Source organism: Plecotus auritus (assembly GCF_963455305.1).
Source record: "Plecotus auritus genome assembly, chromosome: 4".
NCBI classification, from domain to species: domain Eukaryota; kingdom Metazoa; phylum Chordata; class Mammalia; order Chiroptera; family Vespertilionidae; genus Plecotus; species Plecotus auritus.
In genome coordinates, this window is record NC_137775.1 from 98,801,363 (window position 1) to 98,818,883 (window position 17,521).

Genomic DNA, 17,521 nt, shown 5'->3' on the forward strand with positions numbered 1-17,521 from the left:
ATCTGATTTCCATCTTACAGGAAACACTGGGGACAGATGAACATGCTGAAGGGTACGCAGGGATACAGTCAGCAAAACCCAGCTTGTGGGAAGTGGGGCAAATGACCTTTGTCTTCAACAAGTAAACTGGAAAGAAAAAATGACCGAGATGAAAGGCACAGATTTTAATAAAGAAACTTAAAAGCTATATTGAGTGAATGGAATTCGTGGACCTTGTCTGGACACAGATTTGAACACACTAACAGAAAAGTATTTTAGATAACATGGGAAACATGAACCCTGACTGACTAAACGTTGGATAATTTTAAATAACTGCCATTTTTTTAGGTGTGATAATGATATGGTGAATAACTTTTAAAGTGTCCTTATCTTTCAAAGATATATCTTTAAGTAATAAGATATATAGGATTTTCTTCAAAATAATTGAGGTAAGGGGGTACTAAAAAGAAACAGAATTTATCATGAGCCGTTAATTGTTTTATGGGCGCTTAAGGTATGCGAGGGTTCATTCTTTTATTCTCTTGGCTTCTGTATGCTTGAAATTTCCCATAATAAAACTAGAACTATGCAAGAAACTGGGTTTCGTCCCATTCTGCTTGGAGCATATTGCTCCATGCGTTTGTATGACTAATGGACCTCTTTTCAACATTTTGCCTCTGAAGAGGGACCCAAAAGGCCCCAACCTGACCATTAAAATCCTGTGTCTGGCCCTGGCTGGTGTGCTCAGTGGTTAAAGAGCGTCGGCCCACGCATGGAAGGGTCTCAGGTTCCATTGCCAGTAAAGGGCACATTCCTGGGTTGCAGGTTCAATCCCCAACCCTGGTTAGGGTGAGTGCAGGAGGCACCCAATGAATGTTTCTCTCTCACATGATGTTTCTGTCTCACTTCCCCCACCCCCACCTTCTCTCCCTCCCTTCCACTTTTTCTCTGAAAACATGAGAAAAAAAATGTCCTCGGGTGAGGATTAACAATAAAAAATCCTGCGTCTGCACAAAGGTAACTTTCTAAATATAAGGAGCATTTAACAGCCATAGATTAGTACATGACTTTCCAATCAAAAGGGCCGAGGAGATGGAAGGGGCTTAGAATTACAAGAGTCCTCGAATACAGTGGCACACATGTTGATTTGCAATGGCTGAATGCTCAAATTACACCTACTATCCTACTGAGTATATAAAACGTTACAAGCATGAGTGTGCACAAAAACCACCTACAAGGATGTACATACAGTGTTGTTACAATAGCGAAAAACTCAAAACAAACTGCTGTCTGATGGCAGGGGTGGGATTCGATGAGTTACAGTTCATACACACTGTGGAATACCACTTACCCATTTAAAATAAGGTTGAGAAGAATAGAAAATGGGAAAGTGTTCACAATATAGTATGTGAAAATCAGAGACAATGTACAGAACAATGTCATTTGTTTTTCTTTTTTTTTTTTTTTTTTAATACTTTTTATTGATTTCAGAGAGGAATGGAGAGGAGAGAGAGAGAAACATCAACGATGAGAGAATCACTGATCAGCTGTCTCTGCAGGCCCCAAAGTGGGGATCGACCCCACAACCTGGGCATGTGCCCTGGCCAGGAATCGAACCATGACCTCCTGGTTCATAGATTGATGCTCAACCACTGAGCAACTCTGGCCGGGCAGGGGCAGTTCTTAATAGTGGTAATAACATCACAAGTAAAGCAGAGAGAACTGACTTTTGTTTTAAAAACTTCTTTGATTTGTAAACTAAACCAACTTGATCTACAAATTACTGAGAAAGGATAAATATGAAGCCTTACCAGATAATTTGTAGCATTACTACCATTAACTCTAACCACACCAAAGTTATCTGAAGATGTCCTATGAATGGAACGATATAATTTTCTGTACCACAGAAAATCTCCCAGTAATCTTTGGGAAGTCAGTGTGGGAACATTTTCTCCAGAAAAACCAAGTTCCTGCCCACAGGAGAGCCTGGCATTTCCGAACGCTCCACTATCTACTTTCGGGGTTTCCTTGGTGTCTCTGGACTGTAAAACTCTGTAATTTACTTTCCCTACTGAAGACTAAGGCAGAAATAGCCTTGACTTCCTTCTTGCAAACCGAAATTCACAGCTGTTTGGGGTGAACCAGGGGGGGAAGAGGGGAAACCCTCCTGAAGGGATTTTTCTGGCCAAGGACGCAACTTTCACTGGGGCCATAACCTCCAGGACAGTGAACATGCTGAAGCTGACTGGATACAAATCACATTCTTCAGACCACAAGGCTATTTCACTGTTTCCTGTCTCTAATTTCTGCAACCAAGACAGTAAAAACTGAACTTCAATTGGAGAACACAGAAAAAGGGAGATCTCTGGCTTATCAAACTTCCAAATTATTTTTCACCACAAGAAGATCCCTTACTCAGTTTAGATTAGGCACTTTCTAGATTTTCAGATGTAAAATTACCACATATCCAGGCATGCTATCTCGCTTTGGTTTGTGTTGTGTGTTTTTAACAAGGAAACTGCATTCTGCTTTAGAGAAAGCAAAAATGCACAGCAATTCCAAAGGACAGGCTGCCATCTGATAGAATCATACTTAAGAGAAGTATTTTAAAAAGCTCTCTAAAAGCCATTTTAATGAATTAAGGAGGTTTCGTGGGAGATCCTGAAAACTGCTATCCTAATGGGGAGCTGTGTTTCGCTTTGATTTTATTTTTGCATTCTCTCAGAAGAGCAGGAACTTAATCAGACAAGTCCCTGAGATCCCGTTTCCAGCACCTCCCACTCCACAATCCTCACAGGGTCCCAGCCGCCCTCTTGCTAGGGACATTCAAATCATTTTGCCCCAAAAAGGCACATTCACAAGAAAGCTACCCCGAGGGAGGGCGAAAGGAAAGGGGCTACAGATGCCTCTGGGGGCGAATGAAAGACGCTTTCCATGGAATGGTTATGCTAACCGCTCTTTCATCTTTAAAGACTAAATTCCTTAAATAAATATTAGGGATCTTTCTTCAAAAACAATGAACAATTTGTCATATCTTCTGACATTTGAGAGAACCTGTTATTGTTCCTAAAATGGAGTCCATTTTTCAAAACTTTTCATTCTTCATTTCTTATTTCAGAACCTTTCCATATCTTTGGGAAACTCTGGCTGTTTTTGGATAGTCTTCCCTGCCCTCCCCTCCTTCCCCCACCCCAAACGGTAGAGTGAAAACAAGTTTATAGCCACACTTATCGCTACAATGAATGTAAATGCAGATAAATGTCTATAAATGTTTATATTTCTCCAACAGGTTTCTCTGGCTGGTCCTTTCTTACTCACTCTTCTCATGCTTAAGAAGCCAAGTGTAGAATTTATCTAAACCATGACAGTCACTCCTCGATTTCGGCCTTTGCCTTCGTTTCTCTGTACTTCTGAGCCCTCAGCAGTGGTGTTAGTTCACATCATTCACATACATTCACTTTCACACACGTATGTAGCTCATAATTCAACTGATAGTTTTAAGTTAATATGTTTTTTCTTAACGTTTCCTTTACTCAGATATGTCTGCCCTTTAGTTGACAGAATTCATCTTTAACCCAGATCTTAGTGAATTCTCATACAGACGCTGCATTCCTGGAAATCAGTGGTTTCCCTAACCATAAACTTTCCATCACGTGGGAATCTGGGTGTCTGCCATGGCCCACGGCTAAAAAATACCTGAGGTAGAAGACTTTGGCAAGGTGAACTTCTGCCCTTCTGGCTCGCTGAGCAGCACCGAGGTGGCCATCAAGACCCAGTGCCCTTGCGAAGGGCAGAAAGGGAGCCAGGAAGAATGTGCCTGACCCATTCTCTGAGAAAGACTGGCATGACGTGTAAGCTCCCGCTATGCTCAATATACGAAATGTTGGAAAACATTAGTCACGAGAATTTGAGGAATCAAAATTGCATCTGATGGTCTCAAGGGTCTCATTTTTTAAATGAGCTTCACTGACTTGCAGAATGAAGTTGCATTTAGAAAATTCAAGCTTATTACTGAGGCCATTCAGGGCAAAAACTGCGTCATTTCCATGGCCTGGATCTTACCCATGACAAAATGTGTTCCACAGTCAATACATGGCAGACCATGACTGAAGCTCATGTCGATATCAAGACTATGCATGGTTATTTGCTTCATCTGTTCTGTGATGGTTTTACTAAAAATTAAAATAAAAACCATCAGATTCAGAAGACCTCTTATGCTTATCAACAGGTCTGCCAAACCCAGAAGATGACAGAAATCACGACCTGAGAGAGCTGACAAATGACTTGAACGAAGTCAATGAACTGACTCCAGATCGCAGTGGGAAAAGCTGGCCAATCTAGTTATCTACTCCAAGATGTCTTTGTCAGAAAGTCAAATGCTGAAGAAGCCCAAGTCTGAACTGGGGAAACTCATGGAGCTTCATGGTGAAGGTCGCTGCTCTGGAAAAGCTACTGGGGATGAGACAGACGAAAATAAATAAATAAATAAATAAATAAATAAATAAATAAATAAATAAAGCTGATGGACATGAGCCCCCAGTCCAAGAATCGGCTTAACTCAGACATAAGGGTGACAAAGAGAAAATCCAATTTGTGAAAAAATAGTTTAGCACAGTGCCTGTCCAAGTTACAGACGGAAGGCATGCATCTGTTCAATAATTAGGACATGAGCCATTATGGAAAGTAAAATCCATGCTCTCCAGAACCTCTGTAGCACTAGATATTGTGGATAGCTACGCTTTCTAGGTAATCTCCTTCTTGTCATTTTAAATAACAAAAATTACATCTGAATCATTTTGGATAGAACACCAAAATGTTTTTCCTACTTTCATTAACAAGCTATAGTGAACATAAATTTATTTAATGGCTAAGAGTCATAATAAACAGGAATTATAGCACTAAGCTATAGTTTGGTGATACTTGGGGCCTCACCCGGTATATAGGGCTATATACCTCTATGTTAATAGTCTCAAATTACTGGAGGGGTGTGGGGGGGGAGAGATCCTAGATTTTAATTGCTTTTCCTGTTTCTTATTTTGTCAATCATACAGATATAACATACTACCATAAACACTGTAAGACCATGTATTAGGAGAGGGACTAATTTTTTTTATTCAAAGTGTGAGAAAGTTTATTTATAAAGTTAGAGAGGTAGCGGTGAGCCAGCTGGACTGTGTAGGCTCAGGAAACAAGTTACAGAGGCAGCAGAAGGGCCCTTGGAGCTTAGGAGAGAAAGGCAAGGCTCCTGGGGGGAAAGGCGTGGGTGGGACTGACTAATTTTGATAAGAGTACCTACTATATGCCAGGTCTGAGCTAAAACTTTGCAGTGTGTCTAGCAATTGGCCTGGCACAAAGTAGATGATGGGTAAACATTGGGTAAGTGAATGGCATTAATGTGCCTGCCTGAGCAGGTCCGCTCCCTTATTTCCTGTTTCTAATCTGCCGTAGTTTGGAAAAGATACCCAAGTGAGAAATTTAAAATGTCTGGCATGGTACTTCACGCACAGCAGGTGCAGCATGGCAAAATTGTATGTGCTGAACTGAACTGAGGATGGCTAACAGTGAGTACTTGCAATGTGCCAGAATTGGGGTTTCTTACACATATTACCTAAGACAGTGCTATAAGGCAGATAATATTATCCCCATTTTATATGCAGATATTAAGGTTCAAAGTGGCTGAGTAATCTGTATAGTCAGTGGCGGTAGCAACACAAACCCAGGCAGTCTGACTCCAGACAAATGGCCTCAGCACAGTACTCTGCTGCCCCTGAATGTACGAGGTAAATAAGGGAAGGTCGGAAGGACAAGCAGTTAATAACTTTTTTTTTTTAACTCTAGAAGTCTTCTTTGCTGACTCTCAGGTACATTCTCAATGGTAAGGGTTACTATATGGAAGCACTATACTGACAGGCCAAAGCAATAAACTGTGAAAGTTGGGCAAGCAAAGTATTCGTCGACAACTACTGTACACTACAGATGATGGGTTCCAAAGTGGAAGCCTGAGAGATCAGTGTGCATTGGGGTCATTAGGAACAGCTTTGCGAAGCTAAGACCTAGCCCAAGCAGTGGAAGAGAAAAGGGGAGGGGTGAGAGAGGGGGCACTGTGTAGCTTAAGAATAAGCACAAAGCTTTTGTGGAATGAGGGGGAGGGTCATACATAGAGGACTAGAGGGACAGATTGATAAATGAAAAGACAAACACACGTGTGGTTTGGAACATTTATATGCACTGCAGCTGTAAGCTCCTACTCCCGCCCGCTTTACTTGGTCACTCAAACAGCTGGACAAACGTCGCCTGCAGTTGGCAGTGCCAGTGGGGGCAGGATAGGGAAGCTAATGCAAAGGCCAAGTCTGAAACTATGATTCCACTGCTCTAGTTAAATACCCAGGGTCCTTGAGGTGGGGAGTGTGGGCAGGGGGACCCACCCTCTACTATTTCCAAATTTCAAAAGGCAGGACATGCTGACCTAGGGATTATTTAAACACATGGTCTCCAAGTCTCTGGCTAGATTGAACCAGTCACCTCTAATTAATGACACACCTAGTGTGACAAGTGCCTGCAGATCTCCTCTGCCCCTAGGGGTCACAGGGATGAGATGCTGGCTCCTAGGCTATCTACCATCTCTCCAACAGCCACAGGAGCAAGTCAGGAGTCAGTTCTCCTACGCAGGGAATAGAGACACCACTTTATGACAAACTGGACATATTCTATTAGCAGGAGGCCCAAAGTAAAAACACTGTGCTCATCAAAGATTTCCTAGTCTTGCTTAACTACATGGAAGCTAAATCCTCAGCAAAATTTCAACAGTCTCGGAGTGAGAGCACTAAGAGTGACGTGACCTATACTTGAAGGCAGGAGAGACATGAAAGTGTCTCACTTCAGCAGGATATACTGAGGGTTACGGTATCTGGCAAACCTCCAAATGCTACATCATTCAACTCATTAGAAACAGGCACCTCCGAACTTGTACAGTCTTTCTCATCTCTCAGACATCAAGAAGTACAGAAATATCAAAGTAATCCAGGCAAGATTCAAAACCCAATTCACTCATTTGAAGTACATTTTTCAACACCTGTGATCTAGGGACTGGGAATATAAACATGAGAAGACGAAATCACTCCGAAGGATGGAAATGTATCCATCAGTTTATCATTGCCACTCAAGGCTCCAGCAGGAAGTTCTAGCTTCCCACTCACACCACCTAAGTTTCCGTTCCCACTCTGTGCCTCCCCGTGAGGTGTGCCCATCTGGCACACTCTACTTCACCTACCCAAATCCTTACTTCCTTCAAAGCCAGCTGAAATCCCCTTCCTCCAGGAAGCCCTGATATCCATCTCATCCCAAAGGGATATCTCATTTCTCTGAACTACTAACAATTACGGTATTACCATCAGTTTATTTAGAAATGTATTGTCCTCTAATACTCTTACTCAACAAACCCTGAGTACCAATTGTGTGAAAGCATTTTTCCAGGGGCTGGAGAAATTGCAGCAAAAGTACTGGTGTTTTAATCCCCAAAAGAACTAAGGAGAGTTCTTCTCTTATATTACTTTTAAAAATCTTTCTATATTAGAGCGAGGTTCCCACTCGGTGCTTAATACCTAACAATTTATTAGAGCCTTGGGCTTCCTTGGTCCAAGCTCACCCAAACTGATGTTACATAAACTAAAAGGGAACAAAAGCAAACCAAGCCATTTCTAAATGAACTTCCACTTCTTAAAAACCTCAAAAGAACAAGGAAGGAAAAGAAAACAGGCTATGAAAGTGCTGCTGAACCAACACATTTTACTCAAACTGACAATCCCTCCCTCCAAGCCGTGCAAAAGTGATCTCTTCTTCTCGATCCTTACAGCTCAGGTTCAAGGGTTTATTTTAACAACAGACCTTGGAGAAGTTGAGAGCACCTAAACAAGTCTCTCTAAAGCTTTATTTCTTGACGAATAAGCCCCCTGATGAATCCTGCATATACCACTTAACAGGCTGACTAATCCAATGAGGTTCACTACAAGGAACTCGAGTTTGAGCTTCAAGCACAAGAAGGGCTCAAAGAACACTCTAAAGGTGTTAAGTCCAGAGGCAATTTTAATGTAAACAACAAAAGCCAGGTCCTGCAGAGCCCGGTGGGAGATTCCAAGTTCCCAAAAGAAGGGAAGCAAGAGAATTTCCTCCAGGAGCGCCGCGAGATTCTGCAAGGATGGCAGTTTCTGCAGGAGGAGAAGGCGATTTTTAAAATATATATACTTTGCTCTAAAGTGGCTTGTCACATACGACAACTGGCACCCTACAGCGGGCGAGGGTGAAGCCGGGCTGTGCCATGCGGCAGAGGCTGCCACCTGGGCACTCCCACCATTCTTCGTAGCCAGGTCAGGAGACCAGACCTGGAGAGCCCGCCGCCTCTCGGACCCGCACCAGCGTCCCTGGTCCCGATGGCCGTCTGCCCTCGCCTCGGGGCACCCCGAAAACCCACCCGGGGTCTCAGGAGCCTCGATCTCTCTAGGGACCCAGGAGACTAGTGCGGCTGCCCGGCGCCCGTTACCCACCTGAGCAGGCTGGAGAGGGGATGGCTCGAAGAGCCGAGGCCGCCGCCGCCGCCTCCGGAGCCGCCGCCGCCGCCGCCCCCGAAGCCAGAGGAGAGCCGCTTCCCGGACAGCAGCTTCTCCACGGCCGGGAGGTGCCCGGTGCGGGCCGCCTCCAGCAGCTCCTGCTCCTTCCCCATCCCCAGGGCCACCGCCCCCTGGACCCCCTCCCGGGGCCGCAGCCCAGCCGGCTCTGGCTCCCAAACTTTCCGTCTCCGGGCAACGCACCCCCCCAAAACCGGCCGAGGACACCACCCCCCTCCCCCCGCCTTCCCCCCCCCAGCAGCGCGTCACTTCCGGGATCCGGCGTCACGCGTCACGGCGCCCTGCGCCCGCCCTGCGCCCACCTAGCTGGGCGGAGGGCTCGCGGGCGGCACAAGTGGACGGGTGAACCACGTGGGCCTCGCAGTGGCCAGTTGGGCCTCCAGGGGCGAGAGGAGAACGCCGTGTGGTCGCCCGCGGTACAGGTAAAGGGAAGCGCGGGCCCACCTGTGTCCGCCTCCCGAAGTACGGTATTCCCAAAGGTTTTGGAGCCCAAGACGTGAATACGGTAATTCAGGCCGTAGAAACAAAGAGGGAAATATGGTAACGCGCACCTGCATTCCTAGACCATTCTTCAGTACGCATAAATTATGTAATGGGTGTGGGGGCCCAGTGGACAGGGGCGAATAAAAGGACCTCAACAACGGAAGAGAGGAAAATTCTAAAATAAAAATATACCCACTTCATGCTCCCAATCCCTGAAATGGCTCCTAAAGTGAAATTCAAAATAAAAGAACCTCCCTCTTACTTTTGATGAAATTAACCAATCTGCCGGGAAAAGTCAGGTGTGGGAAACCGACCCCGACCTTGAGTGCCAGTGATTGGAAAAGTCTTTTAATTGGGCATAAACTATGTTTTGTTTCTGGCACTAGCACTGCTCCTGGCTCGAAGTGGGCGCTCAATGGTGTGCAGTGGACAAATAGATTGGACAAATTCCGTTCACGCTACGACTTTTCTCCCAAGGTGCTCGAGGAGCGGCCGAGTACCGCTGGCCGCGCCGTGGGAGCCAGGCCTGTAGAGCCGCGGCCAAGTCCCAGCGAGCACGTCACCAGGAGGCCGAGTCCCAGCTTCGCGGACTGCGCTCCCCCCCGCCGGGCCGAGGAAGCGGGTAAGGACGGAGTTCACTGACGTGGCGGGTTAGAGGCGGCAAGGAGAGGGGAGGCCTCCGGTAAACCGTGCAGCTCTCCTTTAAAAGGCGGCTTTCCCAGGATGGGAAGCTCACCGGTTGAAATCCGTGCCACCTCCCACCGCCACACTTAAAGCGGAGCCCGGACGTCGCCTCTGAATGACCGCGGAGGAGCCGGCGGATGACGTCATCGCGGCGCGACGACAGGAAGTGAGCTTCCAGTCCCTGTGTGTGGCAGCGCCGCGACCCGCTGTCCCACTTTCGGCTGCGATGGATGGCGCCTGCGAGTCGCCCGCGGAAAAAGGCGGAGAGACAGGGGCGTCGGACGAGGCGGCCGCAGCCCCCGCGGTCCCTGGGGCCACCGACGCGGGCGAACACCCGGAGGAAACGGACGCGGATGGAGACGGGGACTTGAAAGAATCCGCGGCTGAGGAAGGCGAGGTAGGGAGACGTTGGTGGGGCTGAAAGGATCCCGAGATTGTGCTCTGGCTGCTCAATGGCCTGCCTGTGGACCCCCCGTCCCGGCCAAGACCATTGGAACGCACGATCCCTCTGATCTGCAGTCGTGGTGGCGGGTGGGGTGGGCGGAGACATCACTGTAGTGCTGGTCCGGTTCGGGAGACCCAAGCACTGGGTTCATATTTTTAATCCCTACCCTTGACTATTGAAACTCCCTCTAAGGGAATTTTAATAGCGTCTTGGTTTTCCTGGTGAGAAAATTGGGATCCGATGTCACACTGAGACTGCAAGAGCGAGAACCCAGGATTCCTAGAATCCCTTCCACTGCAATGTAGTTTCTCACAGATGTTGCTTAAGCATAACTTTGTTATTCTAGGCAGCAGAGTCGTTAAAGGGAGGCTGAGGGAGCTACCGGTTTAATCACCTTATGTCCAAGGGTCTCTCTATGGCATAAACACACTAGACCCATCAGTTGTGCCGGGCCAAAGCACCGCAGGGCTCACTAGCCAAACGTCAGCCAGGGGACCAGAAGCTCTGTGTTCTCTGGGTTCCCCTTCTAGAGATAGAATCGTAGGCTCTTAGAGCTGTAAGTTTGGTGCTTAAAGAGATCATGGAAGGATATTAGATTAGACAGAAACAGCCTTTCGGAGCATCAAGTTTCATTAAAATACTAGAGGCCCCGTGCACAAAATTCGTGGGGGGGGAGGGGAGTGTCCCTCAGCCCAGCCTGCACCCTCTCCAATCCCTACCCGGGATCGGGCCTATACAAGCAGTCGGACATCCCTCTCACAATCCAGGACTGCTGGCTCCCAACCATTTGCCTGCCTAATTGCCCCTAACCACTTCTGCCTGCCAGCCTGATCACCCCCTAACCACTCCCATGCCAGCCTGATGCCTAACTGCTCCCCTGCCAGCCTGATTGCCCCTAACTGCCCTCCCCTGCAGGCCTGGTCACCCCCAACTGCCCTCCCCTGCAGGCCTGGTTCCCCCCAACTGCCTTCCCCTGCAGGCCTGGTTCCCCCCAACTGCTCTCCCCTGCAGGCCTGGGTCTGGTCCCCCCCCCCCCCCCCCCCCCCCCCGCTCAATTGCCCTTCCCTGCAGGCCCAGTCGCCCCCAACTTCCCTCCTCTGCTGGCCTGGTCACCCCTAACTGCCCTCCCTTGCAGGCCTGGTCCCTCCCAACTGCCCTCCCCTGCTGGCCATCTTGTGGTGGCCATCTTGTGTCCACATGGGGGCAGCCATCTTGTGTGTTGGAGTGATGGTCAATTTGCATTGACCATCACTTTTATTAGATAGGATAGAAAGTAAGAACTTTTAGAAAAAGAACAATGTTGTGAAACTTTTAAAGAAGGAACCTTTGGCCCAGCTGGCCTGGCTCTGGTTGAGCATCGACCTATGAACCAGGAGGTCACAGGTCACAGTTCGATTCCAGGTCAGGGCACATGCTGGCTAGATCCTCATTGTGGGGCATGCAGGAGGCAGACGACCAATGGTTCTCTCTCATCATTGATGTTTCTCCCTCTCTCTCTCTCTCTCCTTTCCTAAGCAATAAAAATACATTTTTTAAAAACAGAACCTTTGGCCCTAACCAGTTTGGTTCAGTGGATAGAGCGTCGGCCTGCAGACTGAAGGGTCCCAGGTTCGATTCTGGTCAAGGGCATGTACCTTGGTTGTGGGCACATCCCCAGTAGGTGGTGTGCAGGAGGCAGCTGATCGATGTTTCTCTCTCATTGATGTTTCTAACTCTCTATCCCTCTCCCTTCCTGTCTGTAAAAAATAAATAAAATATATTTTAAAAACAAAAAAACAGAACCTTTGAAACATCTCAAAAGCAAAAAGGATTTGAGGAATAATTAGCTTATTCCAATAGAGAGTTCACCACATACAGAAATTTGTACCCAATAGAAAATGTAACTTTTTTATGCTTCCAAAACACTTTTAAAAATTGACCATAAACCGGACCACACAGAAAAGCAAAAATTCTTAAAAGTAGAAATCATAACAGGCCACATCCTGTTAGAATAGTGCAATAAACTTGAAATTTAGCAACAAAAAGCTCCCACTTCCACTCGCACCCCCCAAAAAACTAACACCTGGACACTTTAAAATGTTTTCTAAATGGCCCCTAGATTAAAGTAATTAACTAAGAGACACTACCATCAAATCCAAGGGGTTTGATCAAAACCTTAAAGAAAAATTCATAGCCTTACGTATTTATTTTTTTAAAATATAATTTATTGATTTTTTACACAGAGGAAGGGAGAGGGATAGAGAGTTAGAAACATTGATGAGAGAGAAACATCAACCAGCTACCTCCTGCACACCCCCCACTGGGGATGTGCCCGCAACCAAGGTACATGCCCTTGACTGGAATCGAATCTGGGACCTTTCAGTCCGCATGCCAACGCACTATCCACTGAGCCAAACCAGTTAGGGCATAGCCTTACATATTTATATTAACAAGCAAGAGATACTGAAAATAAGCACCCAACTCAAGAAACCAGAAAAAGAACAAAATAAACCAGAAGAATGTAGGAACAAGAAGTTGATAAGAATAAAAGTAGGTATTAATGAGTGAATGTTTTAAAAAGTATAAGAAATAATAAAAACCTGGTTATTTGAAATGTAAATGCACAACATTATGAAATAAGGGCTATAGGCACTGATAGGGAAATCTTTTAAGTTTTAAGAAAATTTAATGTTCAGGTGTAGACCATATAAATCCTTAAATCTAAGAAAAATGGCTCATTTTTAAGGAAAATATAAATCACCAAAACTGCTGAAGCACAAAGAGGTTAGAAAACTTGTATAATCAGTAAGTAGAGAAGAAAGTGAAACAGTTGCCAAAGATATACTATCCTAACTGTTACTTACCTCTCATATTCCTGTATTTAAATGAGAGTTCCTCTTAAAAAAAACAAAGGTGAAATCTCATTAGTGAGATTTGTTGTATCCTTAGATTGTAAATTAAATTGGAGGGGATGAAGCTTGGATTTTGATTATTTGTTTGTTTGTTGGTTTGTTATTAAACATCTAGCATAGCCTGGCCAGCGTGGGTCAGTGGTTGAGCATCAAACTGAATCAGGAAGGTCGAGGTTCAATTCCCCATCAGGGTACATGCCTGGGTTGCAGGCTCGATCCCAAGTGTGAGGTGTGCAGAAGGCAGCCAATCAATGATTCTCTCTCATCATTGATGTTTCTATCTTTTCCTCTCCCTTCTTCTCTGAAATCAATAAAAATACTTTTTTTTAATCTAGCATAAATAAAACTATGTTAAATGTTTTAGTGGGGTGAGATAAATGAGACAAACCTGTCTTTACAAAGTTTTCAGTCTAGTAAATATTTGCATGATGCAGTAGAATTAAAAGATAGGAAGGAAAGAGTACTACATTGTGGGAGAAGCTCATTTAAATGTTCCAAATTCAAAGAAACACTGTTTTGATTAGAAGATGCCTCCTTTTTAATATTCTTTCCATATGGAATCATCACAAGTAAAGAGATCTACTAAAGATTTAGAAGCAGAAGAGCTGGCTGGATGGAAAGGACTTTTCTGACATCCCCTCTAAAGAACGAGGTTAGGAGAGTGGGCTCAGGGGGAAAGGTTTTCATGATCCTTGGCATTTTATTGCCCTTGTAAACAAATGTGGGAGCTATGATCATACCTAAACCAGAAAACTGGATTTTTAGCTAGTTTTCTTTCCACAGCTAGGCTATAAATTTCTTTAGGGGAGCTAATGTATCCTACCATTGAATAAGTGGATTTGTTGTGTTGTAATGAGAATGATGTTTTCTTACCTTACCCGAGTCTGGAAAGTAGGCCAAATATATAAAAGCGTTTCTTTCATCTCCTCAGCTCAAGAGTCAGGACATCTCAGATTTAACAGCAGTTGAAAGGGAAGACTCATCATTACTCACTCCTGCAGCCAAAAAACTGAAAATAGACACCAAAGAAAAGAAAGAGAAGAAGCAGAAAGTGGATGAAGATGAGATTCAGAAGATGCAGTAAGTTACTTTCTGATCTTTCCCCATTGCAAGGCTCTTACTTGACCGCACAAAATTAAGAAATTTTTCTTGACCTTTAATTCTTTTCTTTTATAAACTCATTATGCTTTCTGATTGTAAAAGTAGTATGGTTTCATTGCAAATAATTCAGAGACTACAGAAAAATAGGAAAAAAAGTTACCCATAATCCCATCACTTAGAGTTTACCCAGGGTATATACCTTTCCATGTGTTTTTTTTTTAATGTTTGATATGTATTGCTAAATGTTTTCATGTCGGTAAATATGCCTGTAAATCATCATTTTTAATGGCTACATTGTATTCCATTGTGTGGATGGACCATAATTTGACCAATCCCTGCAACTGTTCTTGTGTTTTGGATTTTTTTTACATTATGATGCACATCTTTACATACTTGTCCATTTGATTCCTAAAATAAACTGGAAGTGTACTTGCTAGTTCAAATAGTATGAATATTTTCGAAGGATTTTCATACGTATTTCTAAATTCTTCTCCAAAAAGGTTGTTCCACTTCACATTCTATCAGCATGTATGACTTTCTGTCTTCCCCATTCTCTTTAGTACCATTCTTTTTAATACTTGTCAATCTGGTTTATGAAAAATGTTATCTTGTTTATTAGTTTAATTTCTTTACTAGTAAACGTTAATTTTTGCCCCTCTATACTTATTGGCCATTAGTGTTTTTGTAAAGTTTCTGTTCATGTCCTTTGCTCATTTTCTAAAATTGGCATGGCTGCCCAGCCACATGGCTAAGTGGTTGAGCATCAACCTAAGAACCACATCAGGACACATTCCTAGTCAGGGCACATGCCCAGGTTGAGGGCTCGGTCCCTAGTAGGGCATGCAGGAGGCAGCTGATCAGTGATTCTCTCTCATCATTGATGTTTCTATCTCTCCCTCCTCCCTTTCTCTCTGAAATCAATAAAAAAAATATATTTAATAAATAAAATTGGTATGGCCATTGTTTTATTTATGTGAAAGAATTCATTCCTATAGAGTATTAACCCTTTTCCAAATATTTCACAAAATTTTCCTCCTTAATCTGTTAATGTTGAAAACTACTGGTTTGAACATAACTTTATATATTAAATTTTTAAAATAACGTGAAGTGTAGTAAGGTAGCATTATAGGAGAGAGCCTAAGGCTGAAAACACAATCTATATGGTATGATACAGTGACCGAAGTGTTTGTTCTTAATAAAGTAAGAAAGGAAATTGTGTTTAACTTACTCTCAAGAGCCTTAAGAGTAGAAATACTTTTTCATTCCTCATGAGCATTAACCTAATACCATCAATCCCTTGACAATTCATTTTCAATTTGACAATTGATTTTCTTGATGTAATAAATATTTTAAGCATTCTTTCTTATAAGTTAATTACCTGAATCTTTGTCTAGAATCCTGGTTTCTTCTTTTTCTGAGGAGCAGCTGAACCGTTATGAAATGTATCGCCGCTCAGCTTTCCCTAAGGCAGCCATTAAAAGGGTAAGGATGGACTATCACACTTCATTTTCATCAGCTGGGAGAACCAAACTGGTATCCTAAGTCATGTCCCTTGGCATTTGGAAATGACGTGTTAGGCAAGTTGGGGGTCATTTAGGCGGGAAAATAAAAATAACATGTCCCTCAATAATTTAACCAATTTCGGTTTTGTATTCCAGGGATAGGGTCTTGACACACAGAATCGTTGCTTCAATAGTCTCAATTTCAGCATCCAGCCTTTAGCGAACACTCTCAGTGCAGAGCTCTTGTGGGCACTTGTTTCTAAAGCCGGGCTGGACTACTTTAATCAGTCTTTGTCCTTCTCTCCAGCTGATCCAGTCCATCACTGGCACCTCCGTGTCTCAGAATGTGGTTATTGCTATGTCGGGTATTTCCAAGGTTTTCGTCGGGGAAGTGGTAGAAGAAGGTGAGTGGTGTTGGTATAAGTAAAGGATTGAACCTGTGATGGTCTTATTTTCAAGAACATCGGGACTGAGGGACTTAATAAGGCCCCTGTAGCTTCCACTTACACTAGAGGTTGACCAAGAAGGGGAACCTTTGTATTCGGCAGAACATGACCATTAGTCCTTCAGAGTTTCCCTACTGGGAGTTAGGAAACATCTAGGAAATGTCCCTTCCTGATTCCTGTCTGCAGTTCAGGGTGACAGAAGCAGACCTTGTATTTTTCTCCAACGAACTTTGTTCGTTTCTGCTGCCAAAAGATACAAGAAAGGCTGTCACTGGGGCTGACCAATGTGAGGAGTTATAACTGATGTTTTGACCCTAGAAACTGCTCCCATACTTATCGAGTAAATAACTTGGCTGCCTGCCCACTGCTAATCATTAGCAACCCCTGCCTTTGACCAGGAATCAAACCTGAGACCCTTCAGAGCCAGGCCCAGTGCTCTAACCACTGAATCACGCTGGCCAGGGCAAACATGGTACATTTTAGGGAAAATGCCTTGGTTTATTTCCTCAGCAAGCTTAGAAGAGTTTATGAGAATTACAGTACTCAAAAGGGTTGTGAATAAGCTCTGGTGTGCTCACGAAACTGTCTTCTTACCCTCTCTTTAGCACTGGATGTGTGTGAGAAGTGGGGAGAAATGCCACCACTACAACCCAAACATATGAGGGAGGCTGTTCGGAGGTTAAAGTCGAAGGGGCAGATACCCAACTCGAAGCACAAAAAAATCATCTTCTTCTAAGACCAAAGCCGAGAAAGGCCTGGCACTGGAGGATGTGCTGGTTCCAGACTTGGGATTGCAGGCTGCGCACTGGTGCTTTGGGATCTGCCCATGTTTCAATGTCTTTCTCAACACTGTTCACCACACCTAGAAAGCATTCGGCCTGTTTCATACACACCTTGACTAAATATTGGGACCTTTGGGCATTTTGAGGCATTTAATTGTCTGGCTAGTTGGAAGCAGAAAGGCACCTGGGCATGGCTTCTCTGGACGAGCTGCTTTCAGAGAGAAAACCTTTCCAGGAGAATTCGGATGGTTTTGCACTGGAGCCTGAAGTTGCTGTCTCAGGTTTTCTTACCTCTGGTTTTAAGTAGATGAAACAACCAGGAACTTCTGACTTAGCACTACTCAAAACGAACGACGTTGTATTGCAAGAGAGGAGAATAGTTTCTCCCTGTAAACATAAAAGAATCTCAGATGGATTTTGGTGAGTGATCATTAAACTGTTTTCCAACTTGTATGTGTATTCATTTTCTGTCTAACTGGTTGGAATAGGGGGAATTAATCATTCATTTTTTTGTGTCAATAAAACGTCTTTGATTTTTTTGTGAAAATTTGAGCCCTCACTTTCTACTAGAGCTATTAAAATTTAAT

General features: G+C 44.2%; 2 protein-coding genes across 13 annotated transcripts in view; one reads left to right on the forward strand and one right to left on the reverse strand.

Moving 5' to 3' along the window:
• The window catches only part of ANKS1A (ankyrin repeat and sterile alpha motif domain containing 1A), a 193,034-nt gene extending 184,218 nt beyond the window's left edge, over positions 1 to 8,816 (reverse strand). For all 7 annotated transcript variants that reach the window (XM_080663216.1, XM_080663215.1, XM_080663212.1 and 4 more), the window contains exon 1: positions 8,520 to 8,816. In XM_080663216.1, coding sequence (XP_080519342.1) covers positions 8,520 to 8,695 — 176 coding nt within the window. In that variant the 5' untranslated portion in view covers positions 8,696 to 8,816. The remainder of the gene's footprint in view (positions 1 to 8,519) is intronic.
• A 26-nt stretch (positions 8,817 to 8,842) lies between these two features.
• On the forward strand, positions 8,843 to 17,385 carry TAF11 (TATA-box binding protein associated factor 11). Of its 6 annotated transcripts, none has more exons than XM_080663219.1 (7): positions 8,843 to 9,022; positions 9,561 to 9,705; positions 9,806 to 10,164; positions 14,035 to 14,183; positions 15,599 to 15,686; positions 16,014 to 16,110; positions 16,758 to 17,385. In XM_080663219.1, the coding sequence occupies exons 3-7, from the start codon at positions 9,883 to 9,885 to the stop codon at positions 16,886 to 16,888; spliced, it is 747 nt and encodes a 248-aa protein (XP_080519345.1). In that variant the 5' UTR covers positions 8,843 to 9,022; positions 9,561 to 9,705; positions 9,806 to 9,882; the 3' UTR covers positions 16,889 to 17,385. The 6 variants fall into 6 exon arrangements, with proteins under 6 accessions (XP_080519345.1, XP_080519344.1, XP_080519347.1 ...); XM_080663218.1 differs by having other exon boundaries at positions 8,874 to 9,105; XM_080663221.1 differs by having other exon boundaries at positions 8,892 to 9,022; positions 9,793 to 10,164.
• Positions 17,386 to 17,521: the final 136 nt, after the last annotated feature.